The sequence below is a fragment of the Balaenoptera ricei genome, chromosome 3, assembly GCF_028023285.1.
Source record: "Balaenoptera ricei isolate mBalRic1 chromosome 3, mBalRic1.hap2, whole genome shotgun sequence".
NCBI lineage: Eukaryota > Metazoa > Chordata > Mammalia > Artiodactyla > Balaenopteridae > Balaenoptera > Balaenoptera ricei.
Window position 1 is genome coordinate 111572679 of NC_082641.1, and position 14528 is coordinate 111587206.

Below are 14528 nucleotides of genomic sequence, written 5' to 3' on the forward strand. Positions count from 1 at the left end.
CGCTGTTCTGCAGGCCGCACACACCTTTCCAGGCAAGCCTGGTTTGCCCTGAATCTGGGGTACTGGGCTGGCTAATAAATGTCCCCCTTCAGTAGTGAAAAGCAGGCACGCAGGGTTTGTCTTGGTCTCTTGGGGGTCCCAACCCAGAACGGAGCCTTTACCAATGTGGTGGCCTGATCTGCACTTGGGGGTGTCCCTGGTGCAGAGGACCACGATCGCTTGATGGCCATTGTCTTCTTTCTGGATGTGGGGTGGTGACTCTCAGAGCCATGGCCTAAGGCAGGGAGGGATACAGCTGAACCTCGGAGAGCATCTTTCTGCTTACTAGCATTTGAGATTATAAAAAATTATTTTTTAATCAAAAATTCCAAAATAAAGTGAGTGATTTCCCCATCCCCCAAGATGCAATAAGTCTTGTTGGCTCTCCCTCAGGCTTACAACAAGTCAAATGGAAAGAAAAGCAAGAAGCAACTGCGAAGGAGAAAATGAGGTCCAGAGCGAGGGCGATGTGGCTCTCACGCCAGGAGGGAGAGCCCTGCCCCGGGGAGCCTGTGTCTTCAGGCCACACCATCAGGGTGAAGTCTGGCCGGACCCTGGAGAATAACTAGGCGAAGGCAACCGACAGAAGCATCGCCTGGAAAGCAGGAGCTCCTGGTTCCATGGCGGCCCAGGTAACGTGGCGCGTAGCCGGGCGCAGAAATGATTCCTTTACACGGCAGCATATTCTCATCGTAGCTCAAGGCAGAAATCATACGTCCTAACGAAAAACCCCCATCTCGTTAGCAGCGCATACCTTATACTAGGAAACTTGCAAGGAGACCAGTGTTGAACCACAAAGCGAATACAGGTTTTTGCTTTTGTCTGTAAAAATGTACAGGGTGCCTGCTTGGGGCTGCGGTGTCAGTACCAGGCGGCGCTCGTGGCTGCTTCATACCTCGCCCACCCACACCACTGTGGTCCCCCCCTTTACTCCCGCCACCTCACACCGCGGCGCGTTTTGTCTCGCGTTGATGAGAAACAGTGACTCTCGGGCCGGCGTGAGGAGGTACTGCCCGAACAGCCCGCTGTCCCTCACGATCCTGCGGGGCCCGGCCCAGGCTCGGGCTGGCCCCGCGGGCGCGGGCGGCTCCTTCAAGCCCTTCAGCACGCCCGTCTTCCCCGTGGACAGTTCCAGGAAGAGCAGGTCCGGCTCTGTCTCCAGCGTGGCGTAGACGTAGTACCGGTCGCCCTGGGTGAAGGAGGGCTGGAAGGCCACGTCTGAGACGCCCTGGCTCACTTTCAGGTCATAGAGGGTCTGGATCTCCCCCCGCAGCGTGATCTCCTGCACGTGAAGCTGGGGGCTGCTGGACGCGGCGCTGACTAGGAAGCGCCCATCGGGGGACGTGTGTGGGGTGCCGGTAACGTGGCCGTTGGGGCCGACCACGGCGTCCGTGACACTGTCGAGCAGCAGCTGCGGGGCGGCTGGAGAGGGGCTGTGCTGTCGGCACTGGATGAAGAAGTAGCCGCCCAGGTGGGTGTGGGCCATGGCCTGCGGCAGGCAGCCGTGGCTCTGCAGCCCGATGGTCTTGAGGAGCATCAATGTTTCCAGGTCGACTTTGTGGACTGCAGGGTCAGACTTGTTGAAGATGAAGCCGAACCTGGGAGGAGATGCAAACTGAGGTCAGAGGTCAGGAGGACTTTTTGGGTAGGGGATAGGTCATTGGTCTCAAACAATGGCATCCTTTCTCTTTTCCTTTCTCATAACCCTTTGGTGATCTAATAGCCTATTAATAAGATCTACCATTCTGCAGGAGATGGCTTGATAAGCGATTCATCTATGATCTCAAACCAAATGCAGTCGAGTTACAAAATGTTCCTGGATTTATGCTCTCATAATATGCGCGCATCTTGAAATGGTAAAGGAAGAGCATGGTTGTGCCTCAGCAGCTTCTGCCTCGGGGATGCCTTTGATTCAGCTTCCCAGAGGCCTTGTGGCAGCTGGGAAGTGGCGGGCCTGTGGCTGGAGGGAAGGGACAAGAGGTGTCTGTCCTGACTCTGCCTGCTAGGAGGACGGGATAGGTGAGTCTATATCTGAGGTGGTTTTTGGACTACTGGCTGGGTCAGAACTTGGGGATGCAGATGCAAGAGAACAAGGACAGATGTCCTATCCATGCTCCCTTAACCTTGGAGAGGAACGTGGGTAAGGGTTGAGGGCAGCCACGTTGATGATGCTGGTCACAGGAAGCCCCTTTGGGCTGGGGCTGAGGACAGCTTTTACCTTTACAGCCAGATGGCCTGGCACTGCTGCGGTGCCCTGCTAGCTGCAGAGCCGGGGGCAAGTTGCTTGCCTCTTCAAGCCCCTGCAAATATAAAGAGGGTAGTTCCTTCCAAGGGCTGTTGGGAGGATTAAATCTAAGAGGGAGCTTTAGTGGAAGAGGTCAGTAGGTGGAAGCTGCCACATCTGGACTTTGTGAAGTTCCTCTTTGGAGGCTGGTTGTGAGCTGCAAAAGGGCCTGATTCCAGGCAGGACTTCCCTCTGATTGTGAGAGCCTCTGCCTAAACCCCTCACTTGCAGAGGCCTTTGGGTGCTGTGTACACCTACAGGAGTAGAGAAAAATCTCTTCCACAGTTTTCTCTTGAATAACAAGCCGTGCCTCAGAGTTGGGAAAATGCCCACTTTACAGCATCTTTAAAGCATCCTTAAAGAGCTAGAGCATGGAAAGAGCAGGAAAGAAAACCCCATACTTACAAGAAACTCTAATGTAAAAGTCACACACAGGCTCTGCAGAGCCTGAGTTTGCATGACTCCTGGCTGAATTCAGCTTCTTTGAGGGGGTTTACCATTTACAACCATTTTAGAGGCTCTGCCCCAGGTATTCTCTGCAGTGAGGTAGGGAGGTCATAAAGTGGTTATTTTCTCCCTTGGGCAAGGATGAATGGGAGAGCCCTATTTTTACAAGTCCAGCTTCAGCTTGCAAAAATGAGTCATTTCTTCCTGGAAAAAGTTGCTTGATGTCAGAGTAAAGGAAGGCATAAACACTGCCACAAGAGATTTGGGTCTTGATGACTTTATAAAAGGGCATGCTCAGTCTTCTGGCAGTGGTGCCTTGACAGAAAATGTCAGGGGTTCTCTGAAATGAATAGGGAAGGGGAGTGGCCAGGCTGGGATGAGGCTTGCAGTCGAGGCCATGGCTGTTATTATTAAGCTGTTCTTTTGGATGGTGGCAAACCAGGCACCCTGGAGGCCTTGTTTCCTTGCAGGCCCCTGCATGGCTGCTCTGGGGACTCCTAGAGGAACCACAGGTGTGGTTAGCAGAGAATGAGGCCAAATGGGGCACTGAAAGGAGACCCAGCTTTGCATTTAGTCTGACTCTGCCAGTTCCTGGCTGTGTGACTTTGGCCCGTGTCTTAACCTCTCTGGGCCTAAGTTTCCTCATCTATAAAACAGATTCGAGACCGCCTCTACTAGTTTCTTGCGTCTAGCAAGGAGAGGGTACTCAATTAACCACGGTTGTTTCCCTCTTTCCTCTGCTGTCCTCACCCAAGGATGAGACCTCCTGACCTCACTGGGCCCCTGAGGGCACTAGGAGCTGGGTGCCTTCCTTAACTTCAACAATTAAGGCCTGGGGATGGGGCCATTTCTCTGTCCGTTCCTGATGGGGTCCAAAGCCAGCCAGCCCAGGAGGAGTGGGGGAGAAAGAGAAAGGAGCAGGGCCACCTCGGGCGAAGCTGCCCCGTGCAGGGCTGAGCTGGGGCACGGAGTAGGTTAGGGCATTGCGGGCCGGTCTCACCTGATGTGGTTGATGATGAGGTTTGTTGGAGGAATGAAGAAATCGTCCACTCCTGCAAAGGGTGTGCGGATCAGGTGCTGGCCCTGACCGGTGCTGGCCTCTGTGATCACCTGCAACACAGATCGGAGGTCCTTGTGAGGGCCCATCCCAGCGGGGCTTGGAAACCTGCAGACACATGCACGCTCGGGTGGAGACCCCAGCAGACAGGCTGCTTGAGAGAGAGATGATGGGCAAGTCACCGTCTGGGGGTGGGGGTCAGGAGCAGAGCGGGAGCTGCTTGGGAATGGCGTAGGCGGGGACCCATCCTTCCAGGGAGGGGAAGTGGGGAGACAGGAGTGAACGCCTGGATCGCTCCCTCCTGCTCGGTCAGGCCTGCCCCTGACTGACTGTGGTGCATGTTGTCAGCCGCCGTGATGTGACAGCGGAGTGAGGACTTGGAGGGACTGTGCTGGGGCTTCTGAGGGAGGGTCCTCGGAACCTAAGCATCCCTGCTCAGAGACAGCCTCCCCCACGACAGGGAGTCCCACCTTCTCAACACCTAGGCCACCCTGGGAAAGGCGGCGAGGTTTTAAATAACGAAAATGCTAAACGCTGGAATCATTGACTGGCTCTGTATTTTCCCTTGATGCCAGGCACCTGGGCTGGTTTGTTGAGAGTCTCTGTCATATGCGCCTCACAGAGGCGCTCTCTGAGAACTGTGACTGCGTAATTTATTAGAGAAAGCAGGCATCCTGTCAGAGGTGCTGGCCGTGTCATTTATTTTATTTTTTATTTTTATTTATATTTATTTACTTATTTATTTTAACATCTTTATTGGAGTATAATTGCTTTACAATGGTGTGTTAGTTTCTGCTTTATAACAAAGTGAATCAGCTATACATATACATATATCCCATATCTCCTCCCTCTTGCGTCTCCCTCCCATCCTCCCTATCCCACCCCTCTAGGTGGTCACAAAGCCCCGAGCTGATCTCCCTGTGCTATGCGGCTGCTTCCCACTAGCTATCTATTTTACATTTGGTAGTGTATATATGTCCATGCCACTCTCTCACTTTATCACATCTTACCCTTCCCCCTCCCCATATCCTCAAGTCCATTCTCTAGTAGGTCTGTGTCTTTATTCTCGTCTTGCCCCTAGGTTCTTCATGAACTTTTTTTTTTTCTTAGATTCCATATATATTTGTTAGCATACGGTATTTGTTTTTCTGACTTACTTCACTCTGTATGACAAACTCTAGGTCCATCCACCTCACTACAAATAACTCCATTTCGTTTCTTTTTATGGCTGAGTAATATTCCATTGTATATCTGTGCCACATCTTCTTTATCCATTCATCTGTCGATGGACACTTAGGTTGCTTCCATGTCCTGGCTATTGTAAATAGAGCTGCATGAACATTGTGGTACATGACTCTTTTTGAATTATGGTTTTCTCAGGGTATATGCCCAGTACTGGGATGGCTGGGTCGTATGGTAGTTCTAGTTTTAGTTTTGTAAGGAACCTCCATACTGTTCTCCATAGTGGCTGTATCAATTTACATTCCCACCAACAGTGCAGGAGGGTTCCCTTTTCTCCACACGCTCTCCAGCATTTATTGTTTGTAGATTTTTTGATGATGGCCATTCTGACTGGTGTGAGATACCTCATTGTAGTTTTGATTTGCATTTCTCTAATGATTAGTGATGTTGAGCATCCTTTCATGTGTTTGTTTGCAATCTGTATATCTTCTTTGAAGAAATGCCTATTTAGTTCTTCTGCCCATTTTTGGATTGGGATGTTTGTTTTTTTGATACTGAGCTGCATGAGTTGCTTGTAAATTTTGGAGATTGAGCCTTTGTCAGTTGCTTCATTTGCAAATATTTCCTCCCATTCTGAGGGTTGTCTTTACATCTTGTTTATGGTTTCCTTTGTTGTGCAATAGCTTTTAAGTTTCATTAAGTCCCATTTGTTTATTTTTGCTTTTCTTTCCATTTCTCTAGGAGGTGGGTCAAAAAGGATCTTGCTGTGATTTATGTCATAGAGTGTTCTGCCTATGTTTTCCTCTAAGAGTTTGATAGTGTCTTGGCCATGTCATTTAGATGCCTGTGATTAGGATGCCGAGGGTTCCAGTTTCACAAAGGGGACTTGCTGTGAGAAGTGAAGAATTAGGCCCTGTGTTTTGTACAAACTGGTAGTGACAGAGCATGCTGCCTCTGTTCCCCTGGAGGTACCACTTTCTCCCCTGCGTACTTGGCAGGAAGCGACTTGAGCCGTTCCTTGGTGTGTGTCCCTGCTGTGTCTGTATCAGGGAAGGGCACAGTGACAGCACAGAACAGAGCCAAGTGATGTCTGGGGTTAGACAGGATGAGAGCATGGTTTGGAGGCCCTGCCAGAAGGCCCCCTGTGGTCAGACTGGGCTTTTGTCCATCAGCTACTGAGGCCTTGGGCACAGGCAGGCTGGAGACACTGAGCCAGCCAGCCTGTGTCCTCTCGCCTTCTCTGCATGTGCTCTTCAGCCTCCAAGTTCTAGGTGATTGACCAGAAAGGTGGCAGACCTGCAGCCAGATGAGGGGCTTGGCCAGCTTGTGGACAATTTTGCCTGGAGGACCCCAAGGACAAGCCCAGACCCTCTTAGCAGGATAGGAGGCAGATGCTAGACTCTGACCAGGGAGGGGAGACACTTTTCCTGATCTTCATGTTGTGGCCATTTATACAGAAGGAAGGATTCAGATTTTTGCAGCCCGAGGCTGAGGACAGTTTGTGATGGGGCTTTGTGACTCACATGGCTTAGAGCTCTGGATGCTTTTACCTTTTAAGAGTGGGGCTGCCTTCTGCCTCTTACTTTAATCACAAGACAAACAGCACCTGCCCTGCTTCCTCGGGCAGGTTTGAGGCTTGAGTTTTTTGGATCATGCTTCCCTTGAGGGGTCAGCAGGCAGAATGCTGGATTAGAATGATGAGAGCTGTGATTTTCAGTCTTGGGGCAGCTCTAAAGTTAGGTTATTTTCCTGTGATTTAAAAAAAAAAAAAGGCCAAATGACACTTCCATGGCAAGTCCATGGGAAAAGCTTAGAACTAGGCATTAAGAAAATATCAGTATTAGGAAACTGGATCTTAGAGAGTCCAGGTGAAAATGCCAGAGAATTCCAAGAAGCCATGCAATCATTGCTTGATATAAGGTCTGTCATTTTAGCTTATAATAGAGATGGAAAATTACAGGCTGTCAGCAGTCAGTGTCATTCATGCTTCACCACCCTGACACCCTATATTCAGAGGTTACTTCATCAAAACCCGGTGTCATGGGCCACTGAACTGACATGGGCTAGTCAGCCTCATTTCTCCAATGAGTCATGAGTTCCTTCTTGGCCTGTGTCCCAGCGCATGGCTGGGCACATTTGTGACCAAAAGATAATTGTTGAGCTTCTCAAATCTGCTGTCTTTAGGGGCTTGGTTCAGGAGATGCACATAGTTGGCTGGGTATCAGGAGATGTAAGTTAGTAGTGAGTGTGGGGTAGGGAAGTCTGAGCATCTGCTTCAGAGGAGTGGACAAAGCCAGGTGAGAGGTGACAGCTGGGGAAGGGCAGGGTGCAAGATATCGAGTGGGATGGGCAGAGAGGCAGCTGAAAGCTGGGAGTGGGTGGGCGAGAGCATGATGGGCAGGATTCGAGATGGTGCCAAAGGTTCAAACACTGGCTCCTGGGGCAGGGCCTTGGTGGAATAAGCCTCATTTATAGAACCACCTTCATTTAGTCATAGTGAAGTTTGTTTAACCAATTCCTTAGTGTTGGATATTTAGAAACATTAAGATGGTATTTTCAATGTTTTGCAAATATAAACATTGCAGTAACACATAATGTTGTAGCTCAGTCTTTGTGCCCATCCCCGATCCTGGTCTTTGGGTAAGTTCTGAAAGGTCAAGTTGCCGGATTGAAAGCAATGTTCTGAGGCTTTTGGTTCACATTTCCAAATTGCTCACCACAAAGGCTCTGCCCACTGACATTTCCAGGAGCAGTTTTTGCAAGCAGTGGTTTCCTGAACCCTAGTCCACAGAGATGAAGGTAGGTTTATTCAATTTATTTCATTTTCTTGTCATAGTGCATTTCTAAGACTTTCCAATTATGGTGATGGTGGGCATAATGGTCTTATTCCTGCTATTAATTAAAATGCTTTTAGTGTTTTGTCATTTAGGCAAAATTTCCTCTTGGTTTCTGGGAAATAGTCTTCATTATGTTTATGTCTTCTATTCCTATTTTTAGTTTTTTTAAAAAAATGAAGAATGTCTGCTGTATTTAGTTAAATGCCTTTCCAGCATTTATTGAAAATATTATAGCTTTTTTTCTGTTTTGTGTTATGAGTAATGTTGACTGATTTCCTGAGAGTGAACCATTACTGCATCCCGGGAATTTGTTCTCTGCTCGAGCAGTTAGATGCATTGTTGAACTCTATTTTTAATACTATGTTTAGAATTTTGCTTCTATATTCATAAGTGAGATTAGTTGATAGTTTTATTTTTTAATTCTTTTTTGAATTTTTAAATTTTATTTTGTTTTTATACAGCAGGTTCTTATTAGTTATCCTTTTTATACACATTAATGTATATATGTCAATCCCAATCTCCCAATTCATCCCACCACCCCACACGCACTTTCCCCCCTTGGTGTCCATACGTTTGTTCCCTACATCTGTGTCTCTATTTCTGCCCTGCAAACCAGTTCATCTGTACCATTTTTCTAGGTTCCACATATATGCGTTAATATACGATATTTGTTTTTCTCTTTCTGACTTACTTCACTCTGTATGACAGACTCTAGGTCCATCCACCTCACCACAAATAACTCAATTTTCTTTCTTTTTATGGCTGAGTAATATTCCATTGTATATATGTACCACATCTTCTTTATCCATTTGTCTGTTGATGGGCATTTAGATTGTTTCCATGACCTGGCTATTGTGAATAGTGCTGCAATGAACATTGTGGTGCATGTGTCTTTTTGAATTATGGTTTTCTCAGGGTATATGCCCAGTAGTGGGATTGCTGGGTCATATGGTAATTCTATTTTTAGTTTTTTGAGGAACCTCCATACTGTTCTCCATAGTGGTTGTATCAATTTACATGCTCACCAACAGTGCAAGAAGGTTCCCTTTTCTCCACACCCTCTCCAGCATTTGTTGTTTGTAGATTTTCTGATGATGCCCATTCTAACTGGTGATAGTTTTATTTTTTAATACTAAGGAGTCACACATTTTTTTCCATATGGTCTGGGATAGTTCAAATGATATTAAAATTATCTACATTTGAAAGGTTTGATAAAACTTGGCTGTACATTTTTCTATGGTAGATCTTTGATCTTTAAAAAACCTCTTTGGTAATTGTTCTATTTCAAGTTTTCCTTTTCTTAGGTCAGTTTTTTTTTCCTCAATTTTTTTTTTATTGAAGTATAGTTGATTTACAATGTGTTAATTTCTGCTGTACAGCAAAGTGACTCAGTTATACATATATATTTTAAAATTTATATAAATATTACATAACTATTATATTTATACCTTTTCCATTATGGTTCATCCCAGGACATTGAATATACTTCCCTGTGCTATAGAGTGGGACCTTGTTGTCCATCCATTCTATATGTAATAGTTTGCATCTACTAACCCCAAACTCCCAGTCCATCCCTCCCCCACACCCCTCCCCCTTGGCAACCACAAGTCTGTTCTCTATGTCTGTGAGTCTGTTTCTGCTTGGTAGACAGATTCATTTGTGTCATATTTTAAATTTCATATATAAGTGATATCATATGGTACTTGTCTTTCTCTTTCTCACTAGGTCAGTTTGTTTTTTTTTTCTGCATTTTGCAATCATCCATTTCTTCTAGGTCTTAAAATTTGCCACCCCAGAGTTGCAGTGTAGTATTATTTTACAATTATTTTCATCTTCTTTTATCTGCAGTAATATGCCTTTCCTCATTTCTCATTTTGTTTATATTCTTTTTTCTTTGTCAGGTTTGTGAAGGATTTATTGGTTTTTGTTTGTCCTTTTAAAATTTCTACTAATTTTAGTCTTTTAAATAATTCCTTCCTGCCAGTTACTTTGTTCTTTTTCTTATTTCTTTATACAAATACATTCTCTGCAGGCTTTTAAGACACAAATATTCCTTGCGTACAGCTTTCTCTGTATCCTGTAGGTTTTGATGAGAAGTAGTCTCTTTTTCATTGCTTTTGAGACAGTTTGTAATTTCTCCTTTTAATTTCCTCTTTGATGCAGTAGTGATCTAGGAGTGTTTCCTTATTAGGTAGGTCACATTTTAATTGTTTCTAATTATCAGATAATGTAGCCTGTAACACTGACTTTTACAAAATTTGCTAAATTTTTATTTGTGATTACTGACACATATATGTGGACATGTGAAAAATTTCTATTTGGCAGAGGAAAGGTTTTCTATATATTTATTAAACCAAGTTCCTTATTCATATTATTCATTTTTCCCATGTCATTATTTTGTCTCTTTGGAATGTACAATTTAAGTGCATTGTAAATCAAGTTCCTGTATTTTTAATCACTCTTGTATTATGTATTTAGTTATGTTGTTTGTTTGCTATCTGTTGGCTGTTTGTCTTCATATAATGCTTCTCCTATGCTGTTTAGTGGTTTTAACCTTAAATTTGACCTTGTCTGATATTAATATTACACTCATACATCTTTTTGTCCACCTACCATCACTATTTCCACCCCTTTCAATTCAACCTTTTATTATCACTTTATGGGTTTCTTGTAAACAAGTTACAGCTAGTTTTCTCTCCCTCCCTTCCAAACCCAATCTCATCATCTCTGCTTTTAATAGGAGAAATCAGTTTGTCACATTTGGAATAATTAGACAGTTAACTATCTCAACTATTAATTTCAAAGAACATTCTCTATAGCCTCTCTTATCCCTGTAAGATGACATTTTTGAGTATTTTTACTCTCTTTCCTCCACTCCCTACCCTTACTTTTACAGAAATAATTTATCATCTTTAGTTAGAGCCTGGTATCAGCATTTCTCTTTCAGTGCATTGCTCCTAATTGAAATGCCCTTATTTAGCACTTATTAATACATTTCCAGGTAGTCTCTCTTCATCCATCTTATTTTATTTTTGGACCTTCCTTTCTAGGTTTCTTACTTAGGGCTGTTTCCTCTTTATCTTTCGCCATCTCGATGTCTCTGATCTGGTTCACCTACTGTTTTTCTGGTATATTTCATGATCTGCTCTCTGAATTCTTGCATATCCTTAGGTCTTTCTTTTGTCCTGACAGGTAAATGATACCTTGGCTATCAGCCCTTTTATCTTAATAGCATGTAGATGTGATGCCACGGTCTTCCAGCAGCTGTTGCAGGTGAGAAGTCCAGTGCCAACCTAATTGTTCTTTTACAGGTGACTTTTCTTTCTGCCTTGTAGCTTGTAGTATTTTTCCTTTATTCTTGGAAGTCCAGAGGAGTTTTACCAAGAGCAGAGATGTGTTATTTTTCATCAAGTTAGCCTGGAACTTACAGATCCCTTTTAATCTACATGATTTACTTTTTCAACTTGGAAATTTTCTTCCAAATTTATTTAATGTTTGACCCCATTCCAACTATTACCTTTTCTCTTTCTAAACTTCTTTTGACTTTGAAACATCTTTTGAGACTTCATATCTTAATCTTTTCTTGTATTCTGTGATTTGAGGATTTTTCTTGTTCTCTACCTTTCAGGCTACTATTTTGAGTCTCAGTAGAAATCATGCATTTTCAACTCATCTATCTACTGCAGTTTTAAATTAGGAAATCATTTTTTGTTAAATATTAGTTTTAGAAAAATATTTTTTGGTGGCCCCTCCCCTTGAATTTCCTTACATGCTTTCTTAGAGCTGCCAGAAGAACCAATTTTCTGGGCTTATACTCTATTTTGAGTGACCTTTATTCTGGCTCCCAGGTCCTCTAATGAGTTATTATTTGTCATCAGCTCACTGGGGCCCAGGATGTGTTGATGGTGTTCACTGAGGGACAGTAGTCTTGTTTTGTAGGAGGTGAAGTAATGTCCTTCCCCTGGCCCGGCAGCACAGAGGTAGGTAAGGCAGGTGGCCAGTCCCCAGGAGGAAGCTTCTGTAGACTGGGTATCCCTGGCCTCTTACCAGTCTTGGGAACAGTGTGAACTTGGCTCCATCTGCAGCCCTTCTCAGCTGGGGTTCTGAGAGAGAATAAAACCCTAATATCCCAAGGAATCCACTGTATGCAGTGAATTCTCTTCTGTGCGTCTAGAATGGTTCTATGCACCATCATTGGGAGAATCGAGGGAACAGGCATTCAAATCACCTTTTGTAGGGCTTAATCCTCTCATGTACCCCTAATGAGAAAGGCTGAGCCAGACACACTCAACATAGGGTTGGTGTTGACCTTCCCTGACTGGTGGAGGAAGGGATCCCACAGATGTCCTGGGCCCAAGCTCTTCCCAAGAGGCAGTGCAGTGGCTGAATGTATGCCTAGGTTGGACCAGGGGCCAGTTACTGAAACTTCCTGTGCCTGGAACACTGTGAGCACTCAGTAATGTGCTTCCATTTATGAACATAATTGCTGCTGCTGCTTTTACTTCTCCTTCCTTATTATCTGGTGCCTGCTTTGACAGTGTTTTCCAGCCCATGCAGCCCAAGGTGAAGAAAGCCCTGGCTCCCTTCTCACTGCTTGAAGTCCAGAGGTTCATTTCTGCTTGGCTCCAGGAGCTCCTGGCTCAGAAGAGGCAAGTGTTCTGGGGCTGGGCTGGGTGGGGCCCAAGAGCCACATTCTGGTTGTCATGACATTAGAATCTTATCCATCATCAGTGTTACTGTCTTTAATAGCAGGCCTGGCAGAAGATACCCTGTTCATTGCCTATAAGGGGCATTATCCTGAGGATGTTTCCTACTGTCTCCATAGCCTTCATGGACATACTTTGGCTAAATGTGATTAGCCACCTAGGGAAGCAGGAGACATTTATTAGCTAGGGAGAGAGCTCTTTCCTGCAGGTGGGTGTTATCTTCCATGTACTCAACATACCTGGAGGCTTGGTTGGGACTTATGCACGTTCCCCCAGCTCAGGACCCACACTTGGTCATGTGATTTGTCATAGGCCAACTTAGCCGGCAGAGGGTCGACACCTATGGACTTGAAAAAAATAGTGACAAGTTGGTCATTGTTGTTGCAGAAGCTGATTCATTTCTAGGCCATTTTTGGGTGAGTGGAAAGCCAGCCTAGCAGCCTTGACAATGAGCCAGTTTGGGAACCCAGGGTAGAAACATCCCTTCTGGGTTTGTCTTCAGAGGCATAAAATTGGTTATCAGTAATGTTCTTCCTTTTAAAAATTTCTTGCAGGGACTTCCCTGGTGGTGCAGTGGTTAAGAATCTGCCTGCCAGTGCAGGGGACGTGGGTTCGAGCCCTGGTCCGGGAAGATCCCACATGCTGTAGAGCAACTAAGCCCATGCGCCACAACTACTGAGCCCATGCTCTGCAACAAGAGAAGCCACTGCAATGAGAAGCCTGCACACTGCAATGAAGAGTAGGCCCCGCTTGCCGCAACTTGAGAGAGCCTGTGTGCAGCAACGAAGACCCAACACAGCCAAAAATTAAATAAATAAATAAATTTATTAAAAAAAATTCTTGCATGTCTTACTTAAAGGGTACCCAGACCATCTTGGCAAAAGCCTAAACAAACACAGAGGTTTTTTTTTCAGTTTTCCACTCAAGAATCAGCTTCAGGACCCTCCCATCACTTCTCCTGTAAGCCTCTGGGGCCTCTTGAACCCTCAGCGTCCTTCTCTAGCTCTTCTTCCTGGGTCATCGGAGACTGACTTTGAACTTATCCATTATCACCTGTCTGTCTCTTTGTGCAGACTCCTCTATCTGGTACATCATTCACCTGGAGCCTCTGGGACTCAGACTGTAGCATCAGGCAGAGTCGTCTTTTTCTACTGCTGTAACTAACTGAAACTCTGCTATTATTTTCTGAGGACAGAGCTTCCCCAGTGGCCCTGTCAAATGGTGACTTTTCTACTTCTCAGAATGTAGTTTTATAAGTTCCAAAACTCTGTTTTGTTATGCCACTATGACCCCTGCTCTTCTTGGCATTGGCCAAAGTTCTAGTCACTCCCTTTGTTCACTAAAGATGCTCTGTTTTCTCTGTCACTCCCTGAGTCCCCAACTTTGGTGCCTTCATTCAAAGCCCTGCTTCCTCAGTTCCTTCTTGGTTTCAGTGATCTTTTCCTCTTCCCCACTGCAGCCACCATAACTTAAACCTTGTCAACAAATTTCTGACATTTCAGTCCACCATATTCTAGCCTTTCTGATCTTGGGGGAAAACCATCTTTGCCCCCACTGGTTAAAACTTCTCTAAAGAAATGTCTATGGAGTCCCTGAAACCACTTCCTCTTAACTGTTTGTCTTCACCACTCCACTGAACTGCTCTAGAGCTTCATGTCAAATTCAGAGAGCACTATGTGGTCCTCCTCTAACTTGACATTTCAGCAAGATTCCACATAGTTAACCATTCCATTCTGGAAACATTCTCTTCACTCAGCTTCCCACCTCCCTGGCTTCTCTTCCTCATCCTGACTTCTAAATGGTGGCATGTCCCCAGTCTTCATCTTTGACCTTGTTTCTGTCTATATCCTTTCCCTGGGTGAGCTCATTCAATACATGGCTTCAAGTAACCCATTATACTCTGATGACTTTAGAATTCATTCCTCTGTTGATGACCACAACTTTATACAAATCTGAACTCTTGATTTTGCCTATCC

The 14528-nt window shown here is 45.1% G+C and overlaps 1 protein-coding gene and 1 long non-coding RNA gene across 5 annotated transcripts in view; one reads left to right on the top strand and one right to left on the bottom strand.

Annotated features, from left to right (window-relative positions):
* Positions 1–330: 330 nt before the first annotated feature.
* FSTL4 (follistatin like 4) overlaps positions 331–14528 on the bottom strand; it is a 427364-nt gene continuing 413166 nt past the window's right edge. For 3 of the 4 annotated variants that reach the window (XM_059917074.1, XM_059917072.1, XM_059917071.1), the window contains 3 exons: positions 12792–12899; positions 3771–3880; positions 331–1637 (listed from right to left, as the gene is read on the bottom strand). In XM_059917074.1, the coding sequence (XP_059773057.1) occupies positions 929–1637; positions 3771–3880; positions 12792–12899 (927 nt within the window). In that variant the 3' untranslated portion in view covers positions 331–928. The remainder of the gene's footprint in view (positions 1638–3770; positions 3881–12791; positions 12900–14528) is intronic. The other variant, XM_059917073.1, reaches the window with a different exon arrangement.
* On the top strand, positions 7223–12490 carry LOC132362497 (uncharacterized). Its single transcript, XR_009502384.1, has 3 exons — positions 7223–7306; positions 7734–7808; positions 12385–12490. It is a non-coding gene; the product is annotated as an uncharacterized LOC132362497 (long non-coding RNA).